The 22502-nt window shown below is 39.3% G+C and overlaps 1 protein-coding gene across 12 annotated transcripts in view; it reads left to right on the top strand.

Annotated features, from left to right (window-relative positions):
- Positions 1 to 832: 832 nt before the first annotated feature.
- Positions 833 to 22502, top strand: part of CADPS2 (calcium dependent secretion activator 2) — a 567091-nt gene continuing 545421 nt past the window's right edge. For 10 of the 12 annotated variants that reach the window (XM_009454114.5, XM_001146755.6, XM_054687681.2 and 7 more), the window contains exon 1: positions 847 to 1528. In XM_009454114.5, the coding sequence (XP_009452389.2) occupies positions 1190 to 1528 (339 nt within the window). In that variant the 5' untranslated portion in view covers positions 847 to 1189. Of the gene's footprint in view, positions 1529 to 1556; positions 2134 to 22502 lie in introns of those variants that run through there. The other 2 variants (XM_009454115.4, XM_054687680.2) reach the window with 2 other exon arrangements.

Genomic DNA, 22502 nt, shown 5'->3' with positions numbered 1-22502 from the left:
GCACTAGGATTGAGAAATCTGCGCAGATAAGGCAGGCTTCAGTGCAGCTACAAGACGCCCACTTGAGGCCAGAACCATCAGCGACTGAGTGTCATGTGCCTTAGTCACCGCGGGCTCCGCAAAAGGCTAACAGTGCTGGACACCGGGAGGGCGCTCAAATCTTTGTTGAATAAATGTCCACACTACACAACCTGTTTTGAGTCAACTGCATCCCAACCCAGAAAATAATCGAGATATGTTTGAGCTGAATCAGTGTCATTTTGCACATATAAAATCTCTCTTGCCGTGAGTCTGCAGGACTAGAACAGTTTAAAAAGTAAGCCTCGTTGGTTTTTTTTTTTTTTCATTACTCCGACTTTTACAATTTGGGCTTCAGCATGAGCATCAAAACGGCAGCAGAGCAGAGTGAGACTTTTCAAAGTCTTGTCGCAAAGATACTTCGTGGTGAAGGGCTCCAGTCCCGCTTTTCCGCGCTGGGGTTCAATCCTAGGCAGCCGATTCGGGTTGAGGAGATGTCTCGGCCGCTCCCCCTAACCTCTTGCTAGGGGACAGTCCCTCGCCGCTCCCCATTCCACCTCCACCTGCTGGAGAAAAGATCACAGGTGGTAGGGTGAGGATAGTCGGAGCAGCCCCGGTGGACGCTTACACGGGCCATCGCGCTCGGCCGCTCCCCGCCTTTGCAAACTGTGTGCTAGGGCTCCAGGCCGGCCCGGGCAGCAGCGGCGGCGCGCGCACGCGCACTCCGCGGCCCCGCGCGGCTCTTCAACATTCAATTCCACGTGTTGCTTGTTGTAGGCGCCACAGGTTCCCCACCTGCGTCCGGGCGCTCGGGCGGCTCCGCCTCTGCCGGCGGGCTCTGGGGAACCGCTGGGTCGGCGCGCCCGGGGCTGGCGGAGCAATTCCTGAGGCGCTCAAGCTCACCCCCAACGCTAACTCCGCCTATTCAATCCCGGCGGCTCCCCCTCTCCCCCCTCCCAATCCTCCTCCCGGCTCCTGCCCGCCCCTTTCGCCCTGGTGGTAGGAAACACTCCTGAATCTAACTCGACGTGTCCGGAAAGCCCTGGCCAGTTTTCCTTTCGTTCTGCGGCCGCTGCAGCCAGCCCCGCGGCTCCCTCAGACCCGCGGGCGCAGCCGCCGGGGGTGAGGCGCTTGGGGACCGCGGGCCGAGCGGCGGGGATCCCCGAGCACCATGCTGGACCCGTCTTCCAGCGAAGAGGAGTCGGACGAGGGGCTGGAAGAGGAAAGCCGCGATGTGCTGGTGGCAGCCGGCAGCTCGCAGCGAGCTCCTCCAGCCCCAAGTCGGGAAGGGCGGCGGGACGCGCCGGGGCGCGCGGGCGGCGGCGGCGCCGCCAGATCCGTGAGCCCGAGCCCCTCTGTGCTCAGCGAGGGGCGAGACGAGCCCGAGCGGCAGCTGGACGATGAGCAGGAGCGGAGGATCCGCCTGCAGCTCTACGTCTTCGTCGTGAGGTGCATCGCGTACCCCTTCAACGCCAAGCAGCCCACCGACATGGCCCGGAGGCAGCAGAAGGTGAGTTGCGGGACCGGGCGCCTCCTACCACCACTTCTCCCTGGGGTTTTCTCCCGGGAGAGCTCTGGGACGCCTCCCGTCCTTCTGCGAAACGCAGGACACCGTATTTTTGTTAGTCTCTGAGGGCAGAGGAATCTTTGGGGACAAGACGGTGCTTTCACCCGCCGGGTATGCGGCTGCAGCGGACACCTCTTCTCCTCTTCCCCGCCTGGGCTGGCAGGAGCTGTCAGCTCACCATCCGTGAGACAGAGACCGACAGCGCCGGCCGCGCCGAGGTTGCACCCGGCAGGTGCAGCTCTGGCCGGATTAGAATGCAACTCCCATCAACTTTAATTTCCAACAGCACTGGTGCATTCCTGTCCACCTAGCCTGGCGTGATATTGCTAGAGCTGGGTTTGCCGAGGGTCTGAATGAGTGTTGTAGCTAGGCGAAACAGGTGGAGCCCGAGTACTTCTCTTAGCTAGAGTGAAGTCTTCACTTAAGAGGGGTAGAAATTTTCCTCAGTGAATAAAAAAGTTAAATTAATACGTTTCCTATATTGCCATACAACCAGGACATCAAATCCAAACACCGAGAAGGCATGCAGCTTTGTAAAGTGTTTGTGAGTAAGTAATTTCTGGTCTGGGCAGGCCTGATTAATGAAATATACTATTACTGATGAAAGATAAAGGATTGGTGCATGATCACTTCATAACAAATGCTTTCCAAATGCTTTTTTGGGGAGCAAAATGCTTATTCTCCCCCAAAAGGTAAGAAGTTTGTTTCAGGTGAAAGGCTGGCCAACTTGAGTTTCAAAACAAGACCCCAGGGGCCTGATGTTCTGTACCAGACACGAGTAATGACTCAAATTGTCCTAAGTGGTTAAATGTTTACAATAGAAACTCTAGGAAATCTTTTTAATAGAATGCTGAACCTGGAAGGTTCTGTAGAAATCGGTAACAGTTCCCTCAGTTTGTGACAAGACCTAGAGATCCAGAGAGATTGTAGTCTGCTCAAGGCATACCTACATGCACAGACATTTATTAGTTTTCTGAAATATTAACTTCAGTGTGTGAGGCATTTTTAGAAATTTGGAGAGGTTTTGAGTTGACTTCAACTATAACTGTAGTTCAGAGTAAATTCAGTCTCCCTACATTCTCCTACCCCCATTTAGATAACCTTTAGTTTTTGAAGTATAATTGACATGTAAAAAGCTGTGCATACCACTCCACCCTAACTATTGGTGGTTTCATAGGTGTATAAGTATCATGGGGATAAGTACACACCTATAGTTAACACTATTGTATGCTTAAGATCTATCCTCTTAGAAAAAAATTTTAAGTGGTCTTACCCAACTTTTTAAAACACACACAAACTGAGCAACTATTTTGGAATCATTTATTCTCTAGGAATCCTTATGGAATATTTCCTTACAGCTGGAGATTAATAACAGATCCTTCAGGTAACCTAACCCTAGGTATTGAGTCACAGAATGTTACAGATGGAAGAGATCTCGAGATCCTAGGGAGACTCCTCATGTTGGAGAAGAGAAATAGGTCATAATAGCATTTCCCAGTCCCAAACAAATTGGCACAGTTAAAGCCACCATTACTCAGGTAAGTTTTGAATGCCCCGCGGTGTTTTTATGAGCCTGCTGCTCCACTCCTGGATGAATCCCATACTTACTAATCAGTTGCTCTAATTGAGTCTGTTCTGGGGCAGTCGCCCGTGGCCTCTTCTCAATTCTAGTCAAGCGACTGTCAGCTTCAATAGTCATTGTTAAAACTATTTTTTGTATATGTTGTGGTATGAGTTCATATCATCCAGTCTCTAGTTTTACCATTCATATTGCATTTAAGCCTATTTTTAATGATTAAAGTGTAAAAATAATGTTTGGTAAAATTAAGAGACTATTTTCTCCCTGTAATATTATCCTTGAAGATGCTTTTGCAAATTTACTATGAGTTGATTTATACTGTGAATACTTGTTGCATTTTGTTAATGAAGTGGACCCTCCCTTAGCTGTTCAAATAGTGCATTTTTCTCTGACTCCTTCTGTTTAAATATTTGTTCAAAATTATTTGAATTGGCAAGCAGGTGCATTCACAATACTACTGGGGAGACTATTGTTATAACCTTATCCAGGCATTACCAAAGATAATTTCAAACTACAAAAAAAGCAAAATACAACATATATTCTATGAAAAAAAAATAGAATCCTTAGGAATTTCCACATTCTAAATGCTTAGAGCATTGAGCACAGGTTAACTTTTGTGAATTACTTTTATTTTTTATTAAGATGGATGCCAAATAACCTAAGTATTTACTTTACTCAACCCTCCCCCACCTTTTAAAAAATGTGCTGCTTACTAAAGGGAGCTGGAGCAACTTTTGGCAGTCTGGTTTCCTCTTAGGGCAAAATGAAATGGGAATTTAACTATGTTTATGTGAATTTGATGCACAAGCTAATAAGTAATGCCAAAACTTACTTGAAGTCTTGCATTATACAGTTAGATTATCTAAAAGAAGTAACAAGGTAATTGCAAAATCACTAATCCGTTGTTTATTTTATTCTGTATCTTCAAGTAGTCAGGCATCCAGTAAAAAGATTTAATAGCTGAAATTGTTGTCATTGAAATGAATATTGCTGCTTACTCACTTCTCTCAACTTCAAGAATTTAGAGACCCAGAAATTGAGATCTGAAAGGGTCTTCATTCTATGAAGAAAATTAATCACAAAGATAAGATCTTTACCCAGGAGGCCAGGAGTCAGGTTTCTCTTCAGTCAAAGCCCGTTCACTATTAGAGCTGGTGAGTTTCTATGAACCAGAACTGAGCAGCAGTGTTATTTATTTTTTTCACTTGGCTAAAATGGTCCACAAAGTTAGTAAGAGGTTGTGTCTATGAGCTATTTGAGAAAGCTTAGTAGCATTAAACACAGTTAACGAACACATGAATTTCTTTGCTTTTGTCTAGACTATTTCAATTTTGAGGAATAATAGTGGTCAGTTTATGACATTCAAGCCCTCTGATTGACCACTGATGGTTTTACAGAAAATTCTGGGGGTGCATATGGGCTACACACTGTGACAGAGTGCCTTTCCAGGTGCTACACCTCCTAAATGAACATATCCAGGGGTTCACACATGATATGAGTATGAACTAATAAACAGTGATTGAAAGTGATGTCAGTAGTGATAGTGCTTGAGCCTGTAATGCTGATTTACCCTGATTACCTTTGCACCACCCCAGTGCTAACAATGATGATTAACTTTGGATGGTTCTAGATCTTCAGTTAAAGGTAGAGTCAGTGTTGAAACTAGAAAAACAATAATACAAATCAGGTACTAATTAATAAAGGCAATTTGTTAGACTTATGAAAAACATTGAGACCTTGGAGGAAAAAGTAAAAAAAAAAAAAAGGGTTCCTTGGTGGTTTGAAAGTTAGAGAGATCCTGATAAGCATAATGACCAACATAGAAGAGATAAAGTACCTTTACTCATAAATGTGAGTTCACAGACTTCAGGTCTAAATTCGTAACAATATTTAAGATGTATATGGCTTAAAGTGCTGGTAGTTTTGATTAGAATCCATAGGTTTCTAGTCACTGCTCTTTTCATTATTTGAGTTTTTATGTATTTTTTAACTAGAAATAAGAGGGTATTAAAATAGAACCTACTAACCTTCCATATAATTCATATACCTATATTTTTATGTTTCAGTGTGTGTCTCCACTGTAACCACACTAAATTGTGCCTTATTAAACCATTTTGTATAATCACTCCTACCACTTTGCATAATTTTCTGTGATAATTCTAAGTTTGAGAAATGTATGTAAATAATACTGTGAAATTGCAGATGGTGGGGAAGTAAACAGGTAAAATTGATCTGGAGAAGAACATTTGGGGAAATAGTATTGGGTGAAATAATATACCTCCAACTCGCTCATTTGAATGTTGTAACTACTATAAAGTGGCCACTTTTATCTCCCTTTGGACGTAGTGGTACTTTCCAGGTTTTATTTTGTTTTCATCTTCTGACTACTTTGGTGTCTGCTGTGTACATGTAAGTCTCAGATTCAGTCCATGCCTCAAAGAATTAGTGAGGAATAGGATGGAGTAAAGATAATACAAAGGCAATGTGAAAGGGTCTTTTACTTTTCTGTGGGAAAGTGGGAACTAGTGTTCCTAAACATGTTTTGAGACCTCTGAAACTCACCTTATTCCCCTAAAGAAAGCCATAAAAATGGTAATACCTGTTGGTGTAAAACTAGTGAATTCAAAGTAACACTTTCCTGATGTTTCTAGCAAGCCCCAGAGACAAGTTAGCAGTGTTGAAGCCCCATAGTATGCCTTTCTTTCTGGCCTGCAGTTTTCCAGCAGATCTGATGATAGTCCAAAAATGCCATACTCTTAGGGAGATAGGGTGATTCATCTTTTTGTGCTCCTTTGGCTTTGATGCATTATGGTCCAAGTACAGAAGAGATGGGTTGTGATATTTGCTGCTTTTAATTATAGGGAATACCTTGCCCTGTTGGGAGTGAGTTGGAAACCACGTATTAAAGTAAAACCTCACACTGGACTTAAAACAGTATCTCAGGGAAAATTGCTTGTTGCTTCAGCTGATTCTTTTAACCTTCCACAGGGTATCCTGAGACCACAGCACTTAATTTGGTGGAATGAGTTGTGCTAATGAGAACTCAGACAGATTAAGTGACGTTGTCATTTGCTTCTTTCCTTCAAAAATGAAATCAGCTGCAATTTTGATATATAATGACTGCTTATAAGGTGAAATAAAATATTTTAATGGTGTGTTTTCCCTTTTCAGTTTCGTTTTGTTTTGCCTTTAATGGAAACAGCTCTCTTCATTCATACTTTTACAAAATAAACACAGTTTGTAAGGTCATCAAAGACTTTCAAAACAAAATAGGAAAGCTGACTGCCAGATTATAAAGTCTGGGAATTCTGAATGGAAAATTCTTTATCATTTGCTAGTGAGGTAGACCACTTTTGACTGATTGTGCTACTTTATGTTTATTTCAAATTAATTGAGACCTTTGTGAAGGAAGAGGTGGATTGCATAGTTATGTGACATTGCTGTTTCAGTTTTTAGCCTAGGAAAGACGTAATAATTAAATAGTGGACATATCAGTGGGACAAATGGCATATTTTCTAGGGTTTGAAGAGCATTTAAACATCAGATTCTGGAATTGTTGTCCAAAATCTGTAATATATCATTTTATGTTCACTGTGTTTCAGTTACCTAAATGTTTTGATATGATTTCCTTAAGGAAAAAGAAGTGCGATTCTTATCTTAACTGCACATTAGAATCACCTGGAGAGCTTTAAAAACAATCTCATTATCCAGGTTGTACCCCAAGGTAATTAAAGCAGTCTCAGGGGGTACAGTGTTAAAACTTCCCAGTTGATTTCAGTGTACAGTCAAGGTTGAGAACCACTGTTCTAAAGAGAAGATACAGAAAAATGGCTTATTTTCACCTAGGAAAAATGAAAGTATTGGCAATAACAAGTGAGATTACTAATTAAGCTGGTATTCCATGTGCAGGAAAAGGTAATGGGGATACTCGAAGCAAGGAACAAAAAACACGCAAATAATATTCTAGAGTTTGTGCAGTCGATACAGTGGAGAGGCTAGTGCATATTTATTTAGACTTATAAAAGGTGTCTAGGTGATATGCTGGAGGCTTTTAAATTATATTCACAGTACTGTGTTTTATTCATTGTACAACTGTAGATAAATCACCACATTAGCAACAGAAAGTATATATTGAATGCTTAGGGTAAGTGTGAGTGTTGCTTTCCATTCCAGAATGAACTGGGGGAAGAAGAATACAGTGAAATCTCCAAGTTGGAGCTGACACTCAGTAATTCCTAACTGAACAGTACAGTTCACAAAGGTCCTACAAGACCGTTAGTGGGCAAACTGTTTCCTCAGTGTATGTAGTAGTAATGCGTACAGGTTTTCCAAAAAGTAAACTTTAGAGGTCATTCTAACATAATTATTAAAGTAATTAAATGACTTATTAAAGTAATTAAAGTAATTAAAATGACTTGTTTAAGTTCTGCTATGTCCAAAATTATAACATTAGGTGGACAGTAAGGAAAAGCTTCTATTTTCCTCAAATCTTATTAAAAAGGTACGTTGTTGGTTTGCATTTGGGAGCCTTTTACTTTGTACAGCATCATGAATGCTCTGCTTGCTTCTTGAAACTTTTATACCACTTTGTAGACGTTGTGGTTTCAGTACTTTCATTTTATACCTTCAAGTTAGTGATGGATTTTTATAATGAAAATATTACTGGGGCAAAGGGCCTGAAAATTTAAAGCCTGTCTTTGTCAATCTAATAGCTAAGATATTTAATTTGCTTCTTTCTGATTGCTTGTGAGGATGAGTATTTGTAAGCTAGTGTCCTTTTCCCCATTTCTTTTCTTTTCTTTTCTTTTTTTTTATTTTTATTTTTTATTTTTGAGATGGAGTCTTGCTCTGTTGCCCAGGCTAGAGTGCAGTGGTGTGATCTTGGCTCACTGCAACCTCTGCCTCCTGGTTCAAGTGATTCTCCTGACTCAGCCTCCCTAGTAGCTGGGACTACAGGCACGTGCCACCGTGTCTGGCTAATTTTTGTATTTTTGGTAGAGATGGGGTTTCACCATATTGGCTAGGCTGGTCTCGAACTCCTGACCTTGTGATCTGCCCACCTTGGCCTCCCAAAGTGCTAGGATTACCTGCATGAGCCACTGCACCTGGTCCTTTTTTTTTTTTTTTTTTTTTTGAGGCAGAGTATCACTCTGTTGCCCAGGCCAGAGTGCAGTGGTGCCATGTTGGCTCACTGCAACCTCTGCCTCCCGCGTTCAACTGATTCTTGTGCCTCGGCCTCTCGAGTAGCTGGGATTACAGGTGTGCACCACCATGCCCAGCTAATTTTTTGTATTTTTAGTAGAGATGGGGTTTTTCCATGTTGGCCAGGCTGGTCTCAAACTCCTGGCCTCAGGTGATCTGCCCACCTCAGCCTCCCAAAAAGCTGGGATTGCAAGTGTGAGTCAAGATGCCCGGCCTGCAGCCCGACTTTTGATGAATCTCTACTTTCATTACTAAGTGTTATGGCCCAATTTAATTATTTCCTTGGTAAACTATTTATTGAGTCCCTATTATGTGAATTTAACACTATCCAATATGTTCCGAGGATATAGTAAGAAAATAAAACAAGCAAATAATCCCCTTGTGGGCTAATGTTCAATAATTACAGGTTGTATGTCTATAAGTTTATTAATTTAATTCTTTTTTCAAATTATGTAATTTTAACTTATGACAACTTCGTATTAATTAATTAATTTATTTGAGACAGAGTCTTGCTCTGTCGCCCAGGCTGGAGTGCAGTGGCAGGATCTTGGCTCACTGCAAGCTCCACCTCCTGGGTTCACGCCATTCTCCTACCTCAGCCTCCTGAGTAGCTGGGACTACAGGCACCCGCCACCGCACCTGGCTAATTTTTTGTATTTTTAGTAGAGATGGGGTTTCACCATGGTCTCGATCTCCTGACGTTGTGATCCGCCCACCTCGGCCTCCCAAAGTGCCGGGATTACAGGCGTGAGCCACCGCGCCCGGCTGACAACATTGCGTTTTAATTTCTGGTGTGGTTATTTCCCCCTCTAATGTGTCAGAAATTTTTTACTTGTATCATTCGTCTTTCCCTTCCCACTTTTTTTTTTTTTTTTTTTTTTTTTTTTCTTGAGACGGAGTTTTGCTCTGTCGCCAGGCTGGAGTGCAGTGGCGCGATCTCGGCTCACTGCAACCTCCACCTCCCAGATTCAAGTGATTCTCCTGTCTCAGCCCCCCGAGTAGCTAGCTGGGATTACAGGCATGTACCACCACACCCAGCTAATTTTTGTATTTTTAGTAAAGACGGGGTTTCACCATGTTGGCCTGGATAGTCTTGATCTCTTGACCTCATGATCCACCCGCCTCGGCCTCCCAAAGTGCCACTTTTTAAAAATAGTGCGGTAGTATAGCATCTTTGTTAGGAAAGCACTGTCTTCAGAGGGCCTGGACTTCATCTTCTCACTCACTCACCGTGTGAACAAGGCACTTCATCTTTCTGGGACCTGACTACTCCTTCAGTAAAATGTTGATAATGACTTCATAGGATTTCTGTTGTGATGAAATGAGATGCCTATAAAGTACATGCTCCTGATTAGACGCTATCGTTTCTAGTTGTTAATTAAACCTGTTTGGGAAACAATGATAGTTTTACTATATTCAGCCTTCTAGGAGCATACGATATCTTCAATTAGTCAAGACTCTGTAACTTTTTGAAGGTTTCATCATATAGATCTCTTGCATTTATAATCAAGTTAATTTTTATATTTTATATTTTTATTGTGACATCTTTTTTAATCTCATTATGGATAAATGGGAAGCTTTTTTTTGTAATTAACTGGTCATTGATGTTACTTAATTGTTGTCTTCAGTGTTGATCCTTTTAGATTTTCTAGGTAGGCAGTTGAAGCATCTGTTGATAGTGATGGCTTTTGTCTGGTCCTGTCCAATAGCTATACCTCTTTTGTTTCATATGTCACCATACTCTTTAGAATAGAACAGTATTTGTACTTGTTGCCAAAACCCTTGTTTTGATCCATTATTCACTGGGAAATGTTTTTGGTGCTTTACTAGTGAATATACTGTTGGTTAGGATTCTTGGATAGAATTCTGGTATTCTTTGTTTATCCTTTTTCAAAAATTACATTAAGAAAATAAAATACATCAAGAATTGATACTGAATGTTATCAAATTCCTTTTTTGTATTAATAGAGGTGAATGCCTAGTTTTGTTTTACTGATGTGACAGATCAGATTACTAGGTTTTCTGTTATTAAAGCATATTTGCATTTCTCGGGTAATTTCTACCTGATTATGACTGTTTTTTTTAATATACCTTTGAGTCTGAGTTTCCTGTACTTTTAATTTTTACATGTATGTTCATAAGAGAAAGGTCTATCAGAAAGGTGTTAACTGAGAAACATTTTACCTTTATATGTGCTCTAGAATAGTTTTTTTGTTTTGTTTTTGGTATGTAAATCATCTGACACATGAAGTTTTGAAAGAATTCACTCGTGAAATTACCTGCATCCAGACCCTGTTTTTTTTAACCTATTGCTTTTTCTTCTTATTCAAAATTAAAATATGATAATTGCACGATTTCAGAAAATTGGCTATTTTCAGATATAACATATTTTTCGCTTATTTTTCCAATATCCTTTATGTTAGCTATAAGTCTTATTTTAGATTATATTCTTCCTAAAAATATACATGTATATATATAAAATGGTGGAGTGCAGTGGCTAATACATGTAATCCCAGCATTTTGGGAGGCTGGGGTAGAAGGATCACTTAAGCCCAGGAGTTGGAGAACAGCCTAGGCTACACAGTGAGACTCAGTCTGCACAAAAAATAGAAAAAATTAGTCAAGCATGGCGACTCATGCCTGTGTTCCCAGCTACTCAGGAGGCTGTGGTAGGAGGATCACATGAGCCCAAGAGGTCAAGGCTACAATGATCTGTGATTGCACCACTGCACTCCAGCCTGGGTGACAAAGTGAGACCCTGTCTCAAAAGAAAAAATAAATATAAAATTAGATTTGCTGGATTCCCTTATTTTATTTTTTGACACAAAGTCTTGCTCTGTGGCCCAGGCTGCAGTGCAGTGACACGATCCTGACCCACTGCAACCTCTGCTTCCCAGGTTCAAGTGATTCTCCTGCCTCAGCCTCCCAAGTAGCTGGGATTACAGGTGTGCACCACCACACCCGGCTAATTTTTGTGTTTTAGTAGAGATGGTGTTTTGCCATGTTGGCCAGGCTGGTCTTGAGCTCCTGACCTCAAGTAATCCACCCGCCTCAGCCTCCCAAAGTGCTGGGATTACAGGCATGAGCCACTGAACCTGGCCAGATTCCATTTTTTTTTTAAGTTATATCTGTTAACTTTATAAGTTCTGCTATTTTAGAAATCAATAGTTTGTATCCTTTCTTTGTGTTTCCCTTAGGGTTGTCTTTTGTTGTTGCTTTTAAAGAGGACCAAGGGAATGGGAGAGAGATGTGAGAGAGTGGTTCTCTCATCTAGCTTCTCTTTTAGGATTACTTTATTTTTGGTTTTGTAATAAGATAATGAGAATATATGAAAGCTATGAATTTATCTCTAAGTGCAGTTTGGCCTCAGTCCTTATGTTATAAAGCATTTTTATTTAAATATTCTCATTTCAGATTTTACTTTTTTCCTTGAACCAGTATTTACATATTTAATCAGAAGAGTAATTTAGAAATTGCAGTTGAAAAATTTGTTTTCTATTTAGTAATAGATTTCCAATTTTAGGTTGACAGAGAATGTTGCTTATGGTACTTAGCATTGTTGTACGTAATTTAAGTTTTTCATCACGAATTAGTATACTGATTTTAAGATAAAAAGTTTGCTATATATCTAATAATTAGCATTATTATAGTAATCATTCCTATCTTATTTTTGTCTTCTTTGACTAAATTATCTTATTAGTTGTATTAATTTATTTTGCATTTCCAGCCATATTTAATTCATATGTTTTGATTCCAGTCTCTTAGTTGTGTAAAGATTCATGAGTATATGCTTACAATCACTGAAAATTAACTTCGTTTGATCCACTTACTGTGTATATGGGACAAGGATTCTACTTTGTTCAGATTTAACACTGATTTTACTTTCTTTTGGTGGAGTTTGTCAGAGATATTGAAAAGTATCCATAATACGTATACACCTACACTCATATTCACCTAGTTATGCGTCTAATGTAAACACGTATGTACACATACATCTGCAAACGTATACACACTCACATTTCTGGATTGCTTTGTATTGAGGAAAATTATGCAACAATTTATGCCTAGTCCCATGCTTTAATAAGAGGGTTTAAACATTTTATTAGTTACCACTGATATGTTTAATCTTATTTTCTGTTTTGTTCAGTGTTTTCTGTTTCTTTTTTTAAAAAGTTTGTTGCCTAGGTTTTCTTCTAGGGTTTTTATGGTTTTAGGTCTCACATTCAAGTCCTTAATCCATCTTGAGTTAATTTTTGTATAAGGTATAAGGAAGGGGTCCATTTTCAGTTTCCTGCATATGGCTAGCCAGTTTTCCCAACACCATTTATTAAATAGGAAATCCTTTCTCCATTGCTTGTTTTTGTCAGATTTGTCAAAGATCAGATGGTTGTAGATGTGTGGCATTATTTCTGAGGCCTCTGTTCTGTTTCATTGGTCTATATATCTGTTTCAGTACCAGTACCATGCTGTTTTGGTTGCTGTAGCCTCGAAGTATAGTTTGAAGTCAGTCAGCATGATGGCTCCAACTTTGTTCTTTTTGCTTATGGTTGTCTTGGCTATACGAGCTCTTTTGGTTCCATATGAAATTTAAAGTAGTTTTTTCTAATTCTGTGAAGAAAGTCAATGGTAGCTTGATGGAGATAGCATTGAATCTATAAATTACTTTGGGTAGTGTGGCCATTTTCATGGTATTGATTCTTCCTATCCATGAGCATGGAATGTTTTTCCATTTGTTTGTGTCCTCTCTTATTTCTTTGAGCAGTGGTTTGTAGTTCTCCTTGAAGAGGTCCTTCACATCCCTTGTAAGTTGTATTCCTAGATATTTTATTTTCTTTGTAGCAATTGTGAGTGGGAGTTCACTCATGATTTGGCTCTCTGTCAGGACATAGGCAAGGGCAGACTTTATGACTAAAACACCAAAAGCAATGTCAACAACAGCCAAAACTGATAAATGGGATGTAATAAAACTAAAGAGTTTCTGCACAGCAAAAGAAACTATCATCAGAGTGAACAGGCAACCTACAGAATGGGAGAAAAATTTTGCAATCTATCCATCTGACAAAGGGCTAATATCCAGAATCTACAAAGAACTTAAACAAATTTACAAGAAAAAAAAAACCCATCAAAAAGTGGGTGAAGGATATGAACAGACACTTCTCAAAATAATACATTTATGCAGCCAACAAACATATGAAAAGCTCATCATCACTGGTCATTAGAGAAATGCAAATCAAAACCACAACGAGATATCATCTCATGCCAGTTAGTATGGCGATAATTAAAAAGGAAACAATAGATGTTGGAGAGGATGTGGAGAAACGGGAATGCTTTTATACTGTTGGTGGGAGTGTAAATTAGTTTAACTATTGTGGAACACAGTGTGATGATTCCTCTGGGATCTAGAACCAGAAATACCATTTGACCCAGCAATCTCATTATTGGGTATATACCCAAAGGATTATAAATCATTATACTATAAGGACACATGCACACGTATGTTTACTGCAGCACTATTTACAATAGCAAAGACTTGGAACCACCAAAAATGCCCATCAATCATAGACTGGATAAAGAAAATGTGGCACATATACACCACAGAATACTATGCAGCCATAACAAAGGATGAGTTCATGTCCTTTGCAGGGGCATGGATGAAGCTGAAAACCATCATCCTTAGCAAACTAACACAGGAATAGAAAACCAAACACTGCATGTTCTCACTCATAAGTGGGAGTTGAACAATGAGAACATGTGGACACAGGGAGGGAAACATCACACACCAGGGCCTATTGGGTTGGGGGGCTAGAGGAGGGAGAGCATTATGAGAAATACCTAATGTAGATGACATAGTGGTGCAGGAAACCACTATGGCATGTGTATGCCTATGTAACCTGCACATTCTGCACATGTATCCCATAACTTAAAATATTAAAAAAAATTTTGTTTTGTGCCTTTTGCTATATGGACTCCATTTAAAAAATATATATCTGGAAAACGAAATGCCAAGTACAGTAGGTGGGTTTTACTTTCTCCAAAGATCATTTTCCTTAGGGAGGCATTTGGCTGCCTGTGTTTAAGGGCATTTCTGTATTCCTTTCCTGGAGCTAGGGACAGATAGGGTGAAACAATATAACTCTTCCTTCGCCTTCCTTATGTTTGTGCTTACTATTCTGATTCAAAGGGCAGGACACATGTATTTTAAGAGGCTGTGTCTCCAGTTTTGTTCTTGGGTTGTGAGTCCGTGGACATTCCTCTGGAAATTGGATTACAGTTTTAACTTTAGTTTACAATGTTGTTACCCTATTTAAATTTTTTTTCTGGATCTGCATGGAATTTTTTATTAGAATATGGGAAAAATAAATTCTGCTACCATGAAACTTGTATTCTTACTAGTTTAACATATTTAGGAAAATGCATTCCAAATTTTATTTAAAGAGATGAGAGCCTTAATTTGGTTCTCTAGAAAAACTAAAACTAAAAATACTGCTTAGTTAAAAAGGCTTACAAAATGCTGAATATCATAAGAAAAAATTCTGAAATATAACAAGACAACTTTAGCCTACACTTTTGAAGCTCTTCTTTTCTGACTCAGAAGGATTGCATATATTCTCAAGCAGTAGTAAGTAGGGAGATTGAGATAAAGCCCATTCTTTTTCCCTCGTCCTTGCTTTAGGTCCACTGTGTTTTGACATGTTTTATATTATAAGCTTTTGTATAAAGCTTTCTTTGACAAAACAAAGGTTCCTATAATGAATCTCATTGTTTTAACTGGAACACCTGAAATGACAGAGAGGGAGGCCAAAATGTTCAAGTAGTTATGAAAATTTAAAGTTACATGATTAAAGTGTGCAACACTGTAAGAATTCCTATAAAGTTTGATCACCATATCTTAGAGTCCTAGGCTTTGAACTTTATCCTTTTTCTTTCCTTTAAATCACCTTAAAACTATGTAAGAGATAAGCAGTGTGGGGCTATACAGATTAATCCACCACAGATCTTGGTATAAGAAGCTGAAATCTAATAGGTAGGATGTTAACTTTGTGATCCTTCAAATAAAGAGAGATTTTTACAAGTCAGTTGTTTGGAGCTCAGGGGAGAGATTTGGGCACAAGAGTTAAATTTGAGTGTTGTCATATGTATGGTGATTGGAACCATGGGTTTGGATAAGGAAGCCCAAGAAAAGAGAGTCTAGCAAGGAGAAGATTTTAAGGACTGGTCTTAAAGAACTACTGGATTTAAGACTGGAGAGAAGGCTGAGCTGGAGAAGGAAATGGAGAAGAAGTAGCCAGATGTATTAGAAGAAAACTAGGATGGTCCATGTCACAGAAACTAATGAAAGAGCTACTTAACAGGATGAGTAGAAAACAATGTCAGGTGCTACTGAATGATCAAGTAAGATGGAGATTGAAAATGTTAATTGGATTTTGCAATATGGAGATTACCCTTAACATTGGTGACCCAGGGAACTCATTTTAGGTTCTATTTCACACAAGCCACGTTTTCAGACATTGACATTCCTAAACCGTATTTTGTATGCTGAATCTAGCCTTTCTTTCTTTAGCAGAGGAACAGCTTGAGTTATTACTTGGTGGCTTTGCTGCTCAACAGTTAAGCTTCAACAGTGTTGTGCTTTTTATATCCTTTTTTTTTTGTGGGGGGGAATACTGTATAAATATAAATGTACATATGCATGTATTTGTTGTGCTTTTGTTTTATAATAATTAAAAATTGTCAGTGATAAGCATATATTTTGAATGTGGTACAACTGAGATCAAGATCATGAAGTATCCTGCAAATAGAAAATCCTTGATATTGAGTACTTAAGATTGGTTGTTTTTCATTTCATTTGAGAATGAAAAGAGAAAACTCAACATGTGAAAATGCTGGAATACATAAGTCAAAAAGTGGGATGAAACCAGGGTGTAATTTTTTTTTTTTCCCCAGCACTGTGGCAATCTCTCCCCTCCTCCATTGTCCTCTGTCTTCCTTTGTTTGACTTTTCCATTTTCAGTTTTCTATCTTAGGACCCTATCTGCAGTAAAGATCTTCTCTTCTTTGTCCTTTCTAAATTGCCATATCTTCATCAATAAAGTGATTAATATTTGCTTCAGTGAGATGGTGGGAAGGTACATAAAATAATTTCTGAAAAGCACTTAGTTCAGTGTCTGACCTGGACTATATCTTCAAAAAGTTTCCTGTTAACATTTTGTAATAATTTACATTCAGGGAAAAATGTTCCCTGCTATAAAGCATATTGCATTTATCAACAAATATTGAGGCAATATTTGAACAGATTTCATGTGGTAGGAACTATTTCAGGCACTGGAATATAGACATTGGAATATAGACATGGACAAGATAGCGCTTTTTATTAATCTCTTTTTGGGTGACAAATAATTGTGTATGTCTGGTACAATGTGATGCTTTAATCTATGTATACATTGTAGAATGATTCAATCTAATTAACATATCCATCACCTCACCAACTTATCTTCTTTTTGTGGTGAGGTTGTTAAAAATCTATTTGTGTACCAATTTTGAAATATACAATACATAATTATTAACTGTGGTCGGTCACCATGCGGTGCAGTAGATCACTAAAATTTATTCTTCCAGTTCAACTGAAATGTTGTACCCTTTGATCAACATCTCTCCGTTTTCCATCCCTCCCACTCCTTCCAGCCTCTGGTAGCTATCTTTCTACTCTGTTTCTATGCACATATATTTACAATTATTATAACTTTTTGATGAATTGACCCCTTTATTATTATATAATGACCTTCTTTGTCTCTTTTTACAGTTTTTGATTTAAAGTCTATTTTGCCTGATATGTATAGCTACCCCTGCACTCTTAGTTTTCATTTGTGTGGAATATCTTTTTTCTTCCCTTCACTTTGAATCTCAATGTGTCCTTAGAGATGAAATTAGTCTCTTTTTGGAAGCATATAGTTGGGTAGTTGCATCTTCTTTTTTTAATCCACTAAGCTGTTTGATGTCTTTTGATCAGAAAAGTTAACCCATTTATTTTCAAAGTCATTATTGATAGGTAAGGATTTACTATTAAATTTTGTTAATTATTTTCTGGTTAATATGTAGATCCTTTGTTCCTCTCTTCTTTTGCTGTGTTCCTTTGTGGTTTGAGGATTTCTCTATGGTATGCTTTGAATGCTTTCTTTTTGTGTATCTACTAAGGGTTTTTGCCTTGTGGTTACCATGAGGCTACCATAAAACATTTTATACTAATAACAGGCTGTTTAAAGCTGATAATAACTTTGATCGCTTGCACAAACTCTATACTTTTACTCTTTTCCCATTCACAATTTATTATTCATGACATATTTTGTATCTTTTACTGTTTGTGTCAGTTAGCAAATTATTAAAGCTCTAGCTTTTAATAGTTTGGCTTTTAATCTTCATACTAGAGATATATTTGGTATTCACAACTCCATTACAGTATAAGTGTGTTCTGTGTTTTATTACATAACTACTTTTACCGGTGAGTTTGATATTTTTGTGTTGCTCCTTAGTGATCTTCTCCTTTAGCTTGAATGACACATTTTAGCATTTTTTTTTTTTTTGTAAAGCAGGTCTAGTGGTGATGAATTCCTTTAGCTTTTGTGTGTCTGAGAAAGTTTTGTCTCCCCTACATTTTTGAAGGACAGGTTTGCTGGGTATAATACTATTGGCAGTTTTGTTATTTTTCTTTTAGCTCTTTGAATATATTATCCCATTTACTTCTGGTCTTCAGGGTTTCTCTTGGAAAAATCTGCTAGTAGTCTTATAGAAGTTCCTTTGTATGTAACAAGTCACTTTCTTATGCAGATTTTTCAATATTTTCTCTTTGTTTTCACTTTAGAAACAATATTTTAACTTATTTATAACAATTTGATTATAATGTGTCTTATTGTGGGTCTCTGGATTCATCATATTAGGTGTCCAATGAGGTTCTTGGATCTGGATTTCTAATTTCTTCCCTAGACTTGGGCAGTTTTCTGTCATTGTTTCTTTAAATATGGTTTGTATTCCTTTTTCTTTTCTCCCTCTGGTACTCTGATAATGCATAGTTTATTCACTTGATGGTGTTCCATAATTCCCTTAGGTTATCTTCAGTCTTTTTCATTCTTTTTTCATTTAGCTCCTCAGATTCGATGATTTCCAATGATTTTGTCTTTAAATTTGCTAATCTTCTCTTCCTCTTGACTTAGGCTGCTATTCAACCTGTCTGTTGAATTTTTGAGCTCAGTTATTATAGTCTTCAGCTCAATGATTTCTGTTTAGTAGTTTTTAATATGTTCTATCTCTTCGTTGAAATTATCAGTTTGTTCTTGTATTGTTCTCCTTACTTTAGCGAGCATCTTTATTACTGTCCTTTTGAATTCCTTGTCTGGTCAGAAACATATCTCCATTCATTAGCATAAGCTTCAGGAGATGTATCTTGTTCTTTTATTTGGAACATCTTTCTGTTAGTTAATTTTCCTTGACTCTCTGTGTTGGTTTCTGTGCATTAGATAAGAGAACCACCCCTTCCTGTCTTGTTGGAGTGGTCTTGCGTAAAAGATCTTTCTTTCCAATCAGGGATTCTATATTCTAAGCTCTTTGTGTTTGTCCAACCTGCTGTTTTTGTTCTTAGTGGCTCCCAGGAAATTAGAGTGTCAAGTCATGATATTGCCTTGAGAGAGGTGAGAGAAGACAGCCTCTTGAGATGTAGCTGGAGAGGTTAGAATGTTAAATATATATTCCTGTTCCTTCTTTGAGAAGTGGAGAGCTGGAATTTATCCCCCACTCATTCTGCCCTACACTAAAGTGAGAGTCTGAGGAAGAATCTTGTACTCTTGGTCAGACTGCTCACTTTTAACCTGGGGAGATAGTTGCTGAAGGTTTGCAAGTTTAAAAGTCACTTTTGTTCTCTGTGGTCTGGGAGACCAGCAGTGTAGAGCTCCATCAACTTCCAGAGCTAGGTGATTTAGGAGCCAGTCACTCAAGTGAAGGCTGTAAAAGTTGGAGTACTCGATGCATGCAGAAACTACTTCCAGGGAGAGTCTGCAGATATAGATTTATTGCTGAAGCAAGTCAGAGAAGAAAGATCAAGAAGTGTTCACTCTGGCATTAAGGCAAGCAGAAGTCTCACACCCTTCTAGCAGGAAGAGATTTCTAGTTGGGAGTTATCACTGAAATGAACCAGGGAGAAAGGCACAGAGGGTGCTCACTTTCCCCTTCAGGCATGAAGAGGTCCATTCCCCAGCTTCCTTCCAATGTGAGATTGCAGGACTATATCTCAAAAGCAAGCCAGGAAAGAAGGCTTAGGGAGTGCTTTCTCTTTCATTGTTGTTGGCAGAGGCCTCCCATCTCTTTCCACAGAGAGATTTTCCATGGGTCTGGAATTGTCCCTGGGGCAAAGGGAGTGCCATGCTTCCCATTTAGGCTCAGATAAGTTTATTCTTTATTTGCTATGCAGGTTTATAGAAGTTGGGCTGATCCTGGGGGCTACGACTGCTGGGAATGACCATGCAGTCAAAACTCCCTTTGTTCTTTGTGCTTGAGAGAAATCATCTGATGCCCTCTCCCTGCCATTCCTCAGGCATGGTGATTTAAGAGCAAAGCCCTTCAGCAGGGACTCTAAAAGTTGGGCAGGGTATATGTTGTACAAGACTATTACCCTTCAAGAATAAGCTGGGAGTTGATATTTCCTTCTTGGGTGCTCAGGGTGGAGTTAGTGTGCAAGTATATCTCAGCTTTTTCTACCCATTTTGACAAGGGTATTTCCTCAGTTGTCTGGTACACAGGAGTCTTTCAACTGGATTCTTTCTCTTGGAGAGAATTGATTTCTCAGTGTGTGAGAGGAGGGACAGTCAGGAGCCCCCTATTTTATCATGTTGCTCAAGAAAGCCCTTTTGAAGCTTATATTCTAGTAGAGGAGATGGATTAAGCAACAGATACATATATGTATATTCCTCTTAAGGGAGAGTAACTGTGGGAGGGGGTTTGGTGTCAGTGGTTATTTTAGATAGGGTGGTCAGGGCAAGCCTCTTGTAGAAGCAGGTAGCAGTTGATCAGGATTAATTAAGTGAAGGACTGAGCCCCTTGGAAACAGAGGAGGAAAGAGTATCCAATATAGCACTAAAGCAAGAATAAAAAGTCCTGTGGTGGAATAGAATAAGCTTTTCCTATAAAAAGCAGCAAAGTTGTGCAGGGTGGCTAGCATGATGTGAGAAGAGGAAAGTGGGAAGAATTGCATCTGGAGAGGTATGCAGAGGCTAGCTTATATGAATTTTTTAGGCCGTGGTAAGATGTTCGGAATTTAGGTGTGCTGGGAAGCTGTTGGAAGGTTTTCAAAAGTTTCAGGAAATGATCTGATTAAGATTCTAAAAACATCTCTTTGTCTGATCTGAGAATAGACAGTGCCACTACATGGCACAGCTTCAGGGGTATTTTTGTTTGTTTTGGTTTGAGACAGTCTTGCCCTTTTGCCCAGGCTGTAGTGCAGTGGCACAATCTCAACTCACTGCAACCTCTACCTCCCGGGTTCAAGCAATTCTCCTGCTTCAGCATCTCGAGTAGCTGGGACTACAGGTGCGTGCCACTACATCTGGCTAATTTTTGTATTTTTAGTAGAGATGGGGTTTCACCATATTGGCTAGGCTGATCTGGAACTCCTGACCTCAGGTGATCCACCCACCTCGACCTCCCAAATTGCTGGGATTACAAGGTCTGAGCCACTGCACCCGGCCACCAGAGACTTTGTTAAGATGGAATTTAAGGCACCCTCTTAGAGTTGTACAGTCTTGAGAATAGATTGTAGGGGCAAGAGTAGAAGAAGAAAGACCAATTTGGAGACTATAGCAATGGTTAAAGTTTGAATAGGTGGTAGCCTGAGAGGTAATATAGAATATAGCCTGAAAGTATTTACTCAATATTATTTAAGTTTATAAATGCAGTAGGGTGAAACTGTGCTATTTTGAGATTATAACATGGTTAAAAATGTTTAAGCTATTTTATTAAAATAATAAATATGTTTATGTGGTTAAATAAGCCTTGCAGAACTTAAAATAGAAAGCAGCAGTCCCCTGTCCCACTTTTTCCCATTCCCAGTCACATTCCCAGAAGAAATTCTTTTAACTATTAATGTTTTTAATTCTTTGGGAAAATACTTCCAACATCAAAATAAGATGCCTACACCACTTTCCTTCATTCATTCTTCTTAGACTTTAGTCTTTACAGTACTTCCTGCAGAGGGTGCTGGGTGGGGAAGATTTAGCTCACTCACACAGACATGTGGCTCCCCTTTCTTCCACTTGGAATATGGTTATCTACTGCTAGTGGACCTCCAAGATGTTCTCACATTCTTATAAGCAACAGAATTTTTAGTTGGATAAATGCTGTGTGGTTGAAGTCTACATTTCTCATTTTCCTTTTCCCCCTTTCGTTAACAATGGGACAGACCATGATTGTCTATAGAGAATGTGGGTCAATAACACAACTGTGGGAAACACCAGCTTTGTTATTTCTACCATGCGAAATAGGACCAGGTCCCATAAGATCATCAGTCTTAATGAGGAATTGCAGAGGCAATGTTTGTACAGAAGTCAGATACAAGCCAGAGACTGCTGATACTTCTCTGAGGAGAGTAGAAAGTAAGTTTTGCTGCAATAGGAGCAAGAATTGGCTTAGAATTGTTGCCTCAAAAATCTGTCAGTAGCTGGCTGGGGAACAGTCAGGGTCTCACATGTGTCACAGCATCTCTTCCATTGCAGCTATAGCCAAGACTTAAGTTCAGTCTAGTGGGATGTCTTAATCTGTTTAGTGTTGCTGTAAAGAAATACCTGAGGCTGGGCAATTTATAAAGGTAAGAGATTCTGCAGACCATACAAGAAGCACGGTGCTGGCAAGGCGCTGGCAACTGGTGAGAGCCTCAGGCTAATTCAACGTATGTGGAAGGCAAAGTGTTGCTAGTGTATGCAGAGATTACATGGTGAGAGAAGAAACGAGAGAGTGTGAGAGAGGAGATGCCAGACTCATTTTAACAACCATCCCTCACGGAAACTAACAGAGTGAGAACTCCCTCACCACCCACCACAGGGAGGGCATTAATCATGAGGTGTCCACCCCCATCACCCCAACACCTCCCATTAGGCCCCT

This window comes from Pan troglodytes, chromosome 6 (assembly GCF_028858775.2).
Source record: "Pan troglodytes isolate AG18354 chromosome 6, NHGRI_mPanTro3-v2.0_pri, whole genome shotgun sequence".
NCBI lineage: Eukaryota > Metazoa > Chordata > Mammalia > Primates > Hominidae > Pan > Pan troglodytes.
The sequence above is the reverse complement of the archived record's forward strand: the minus strand, read 5'-3'. Positions and strand labels throughout refer to the sequence as shown.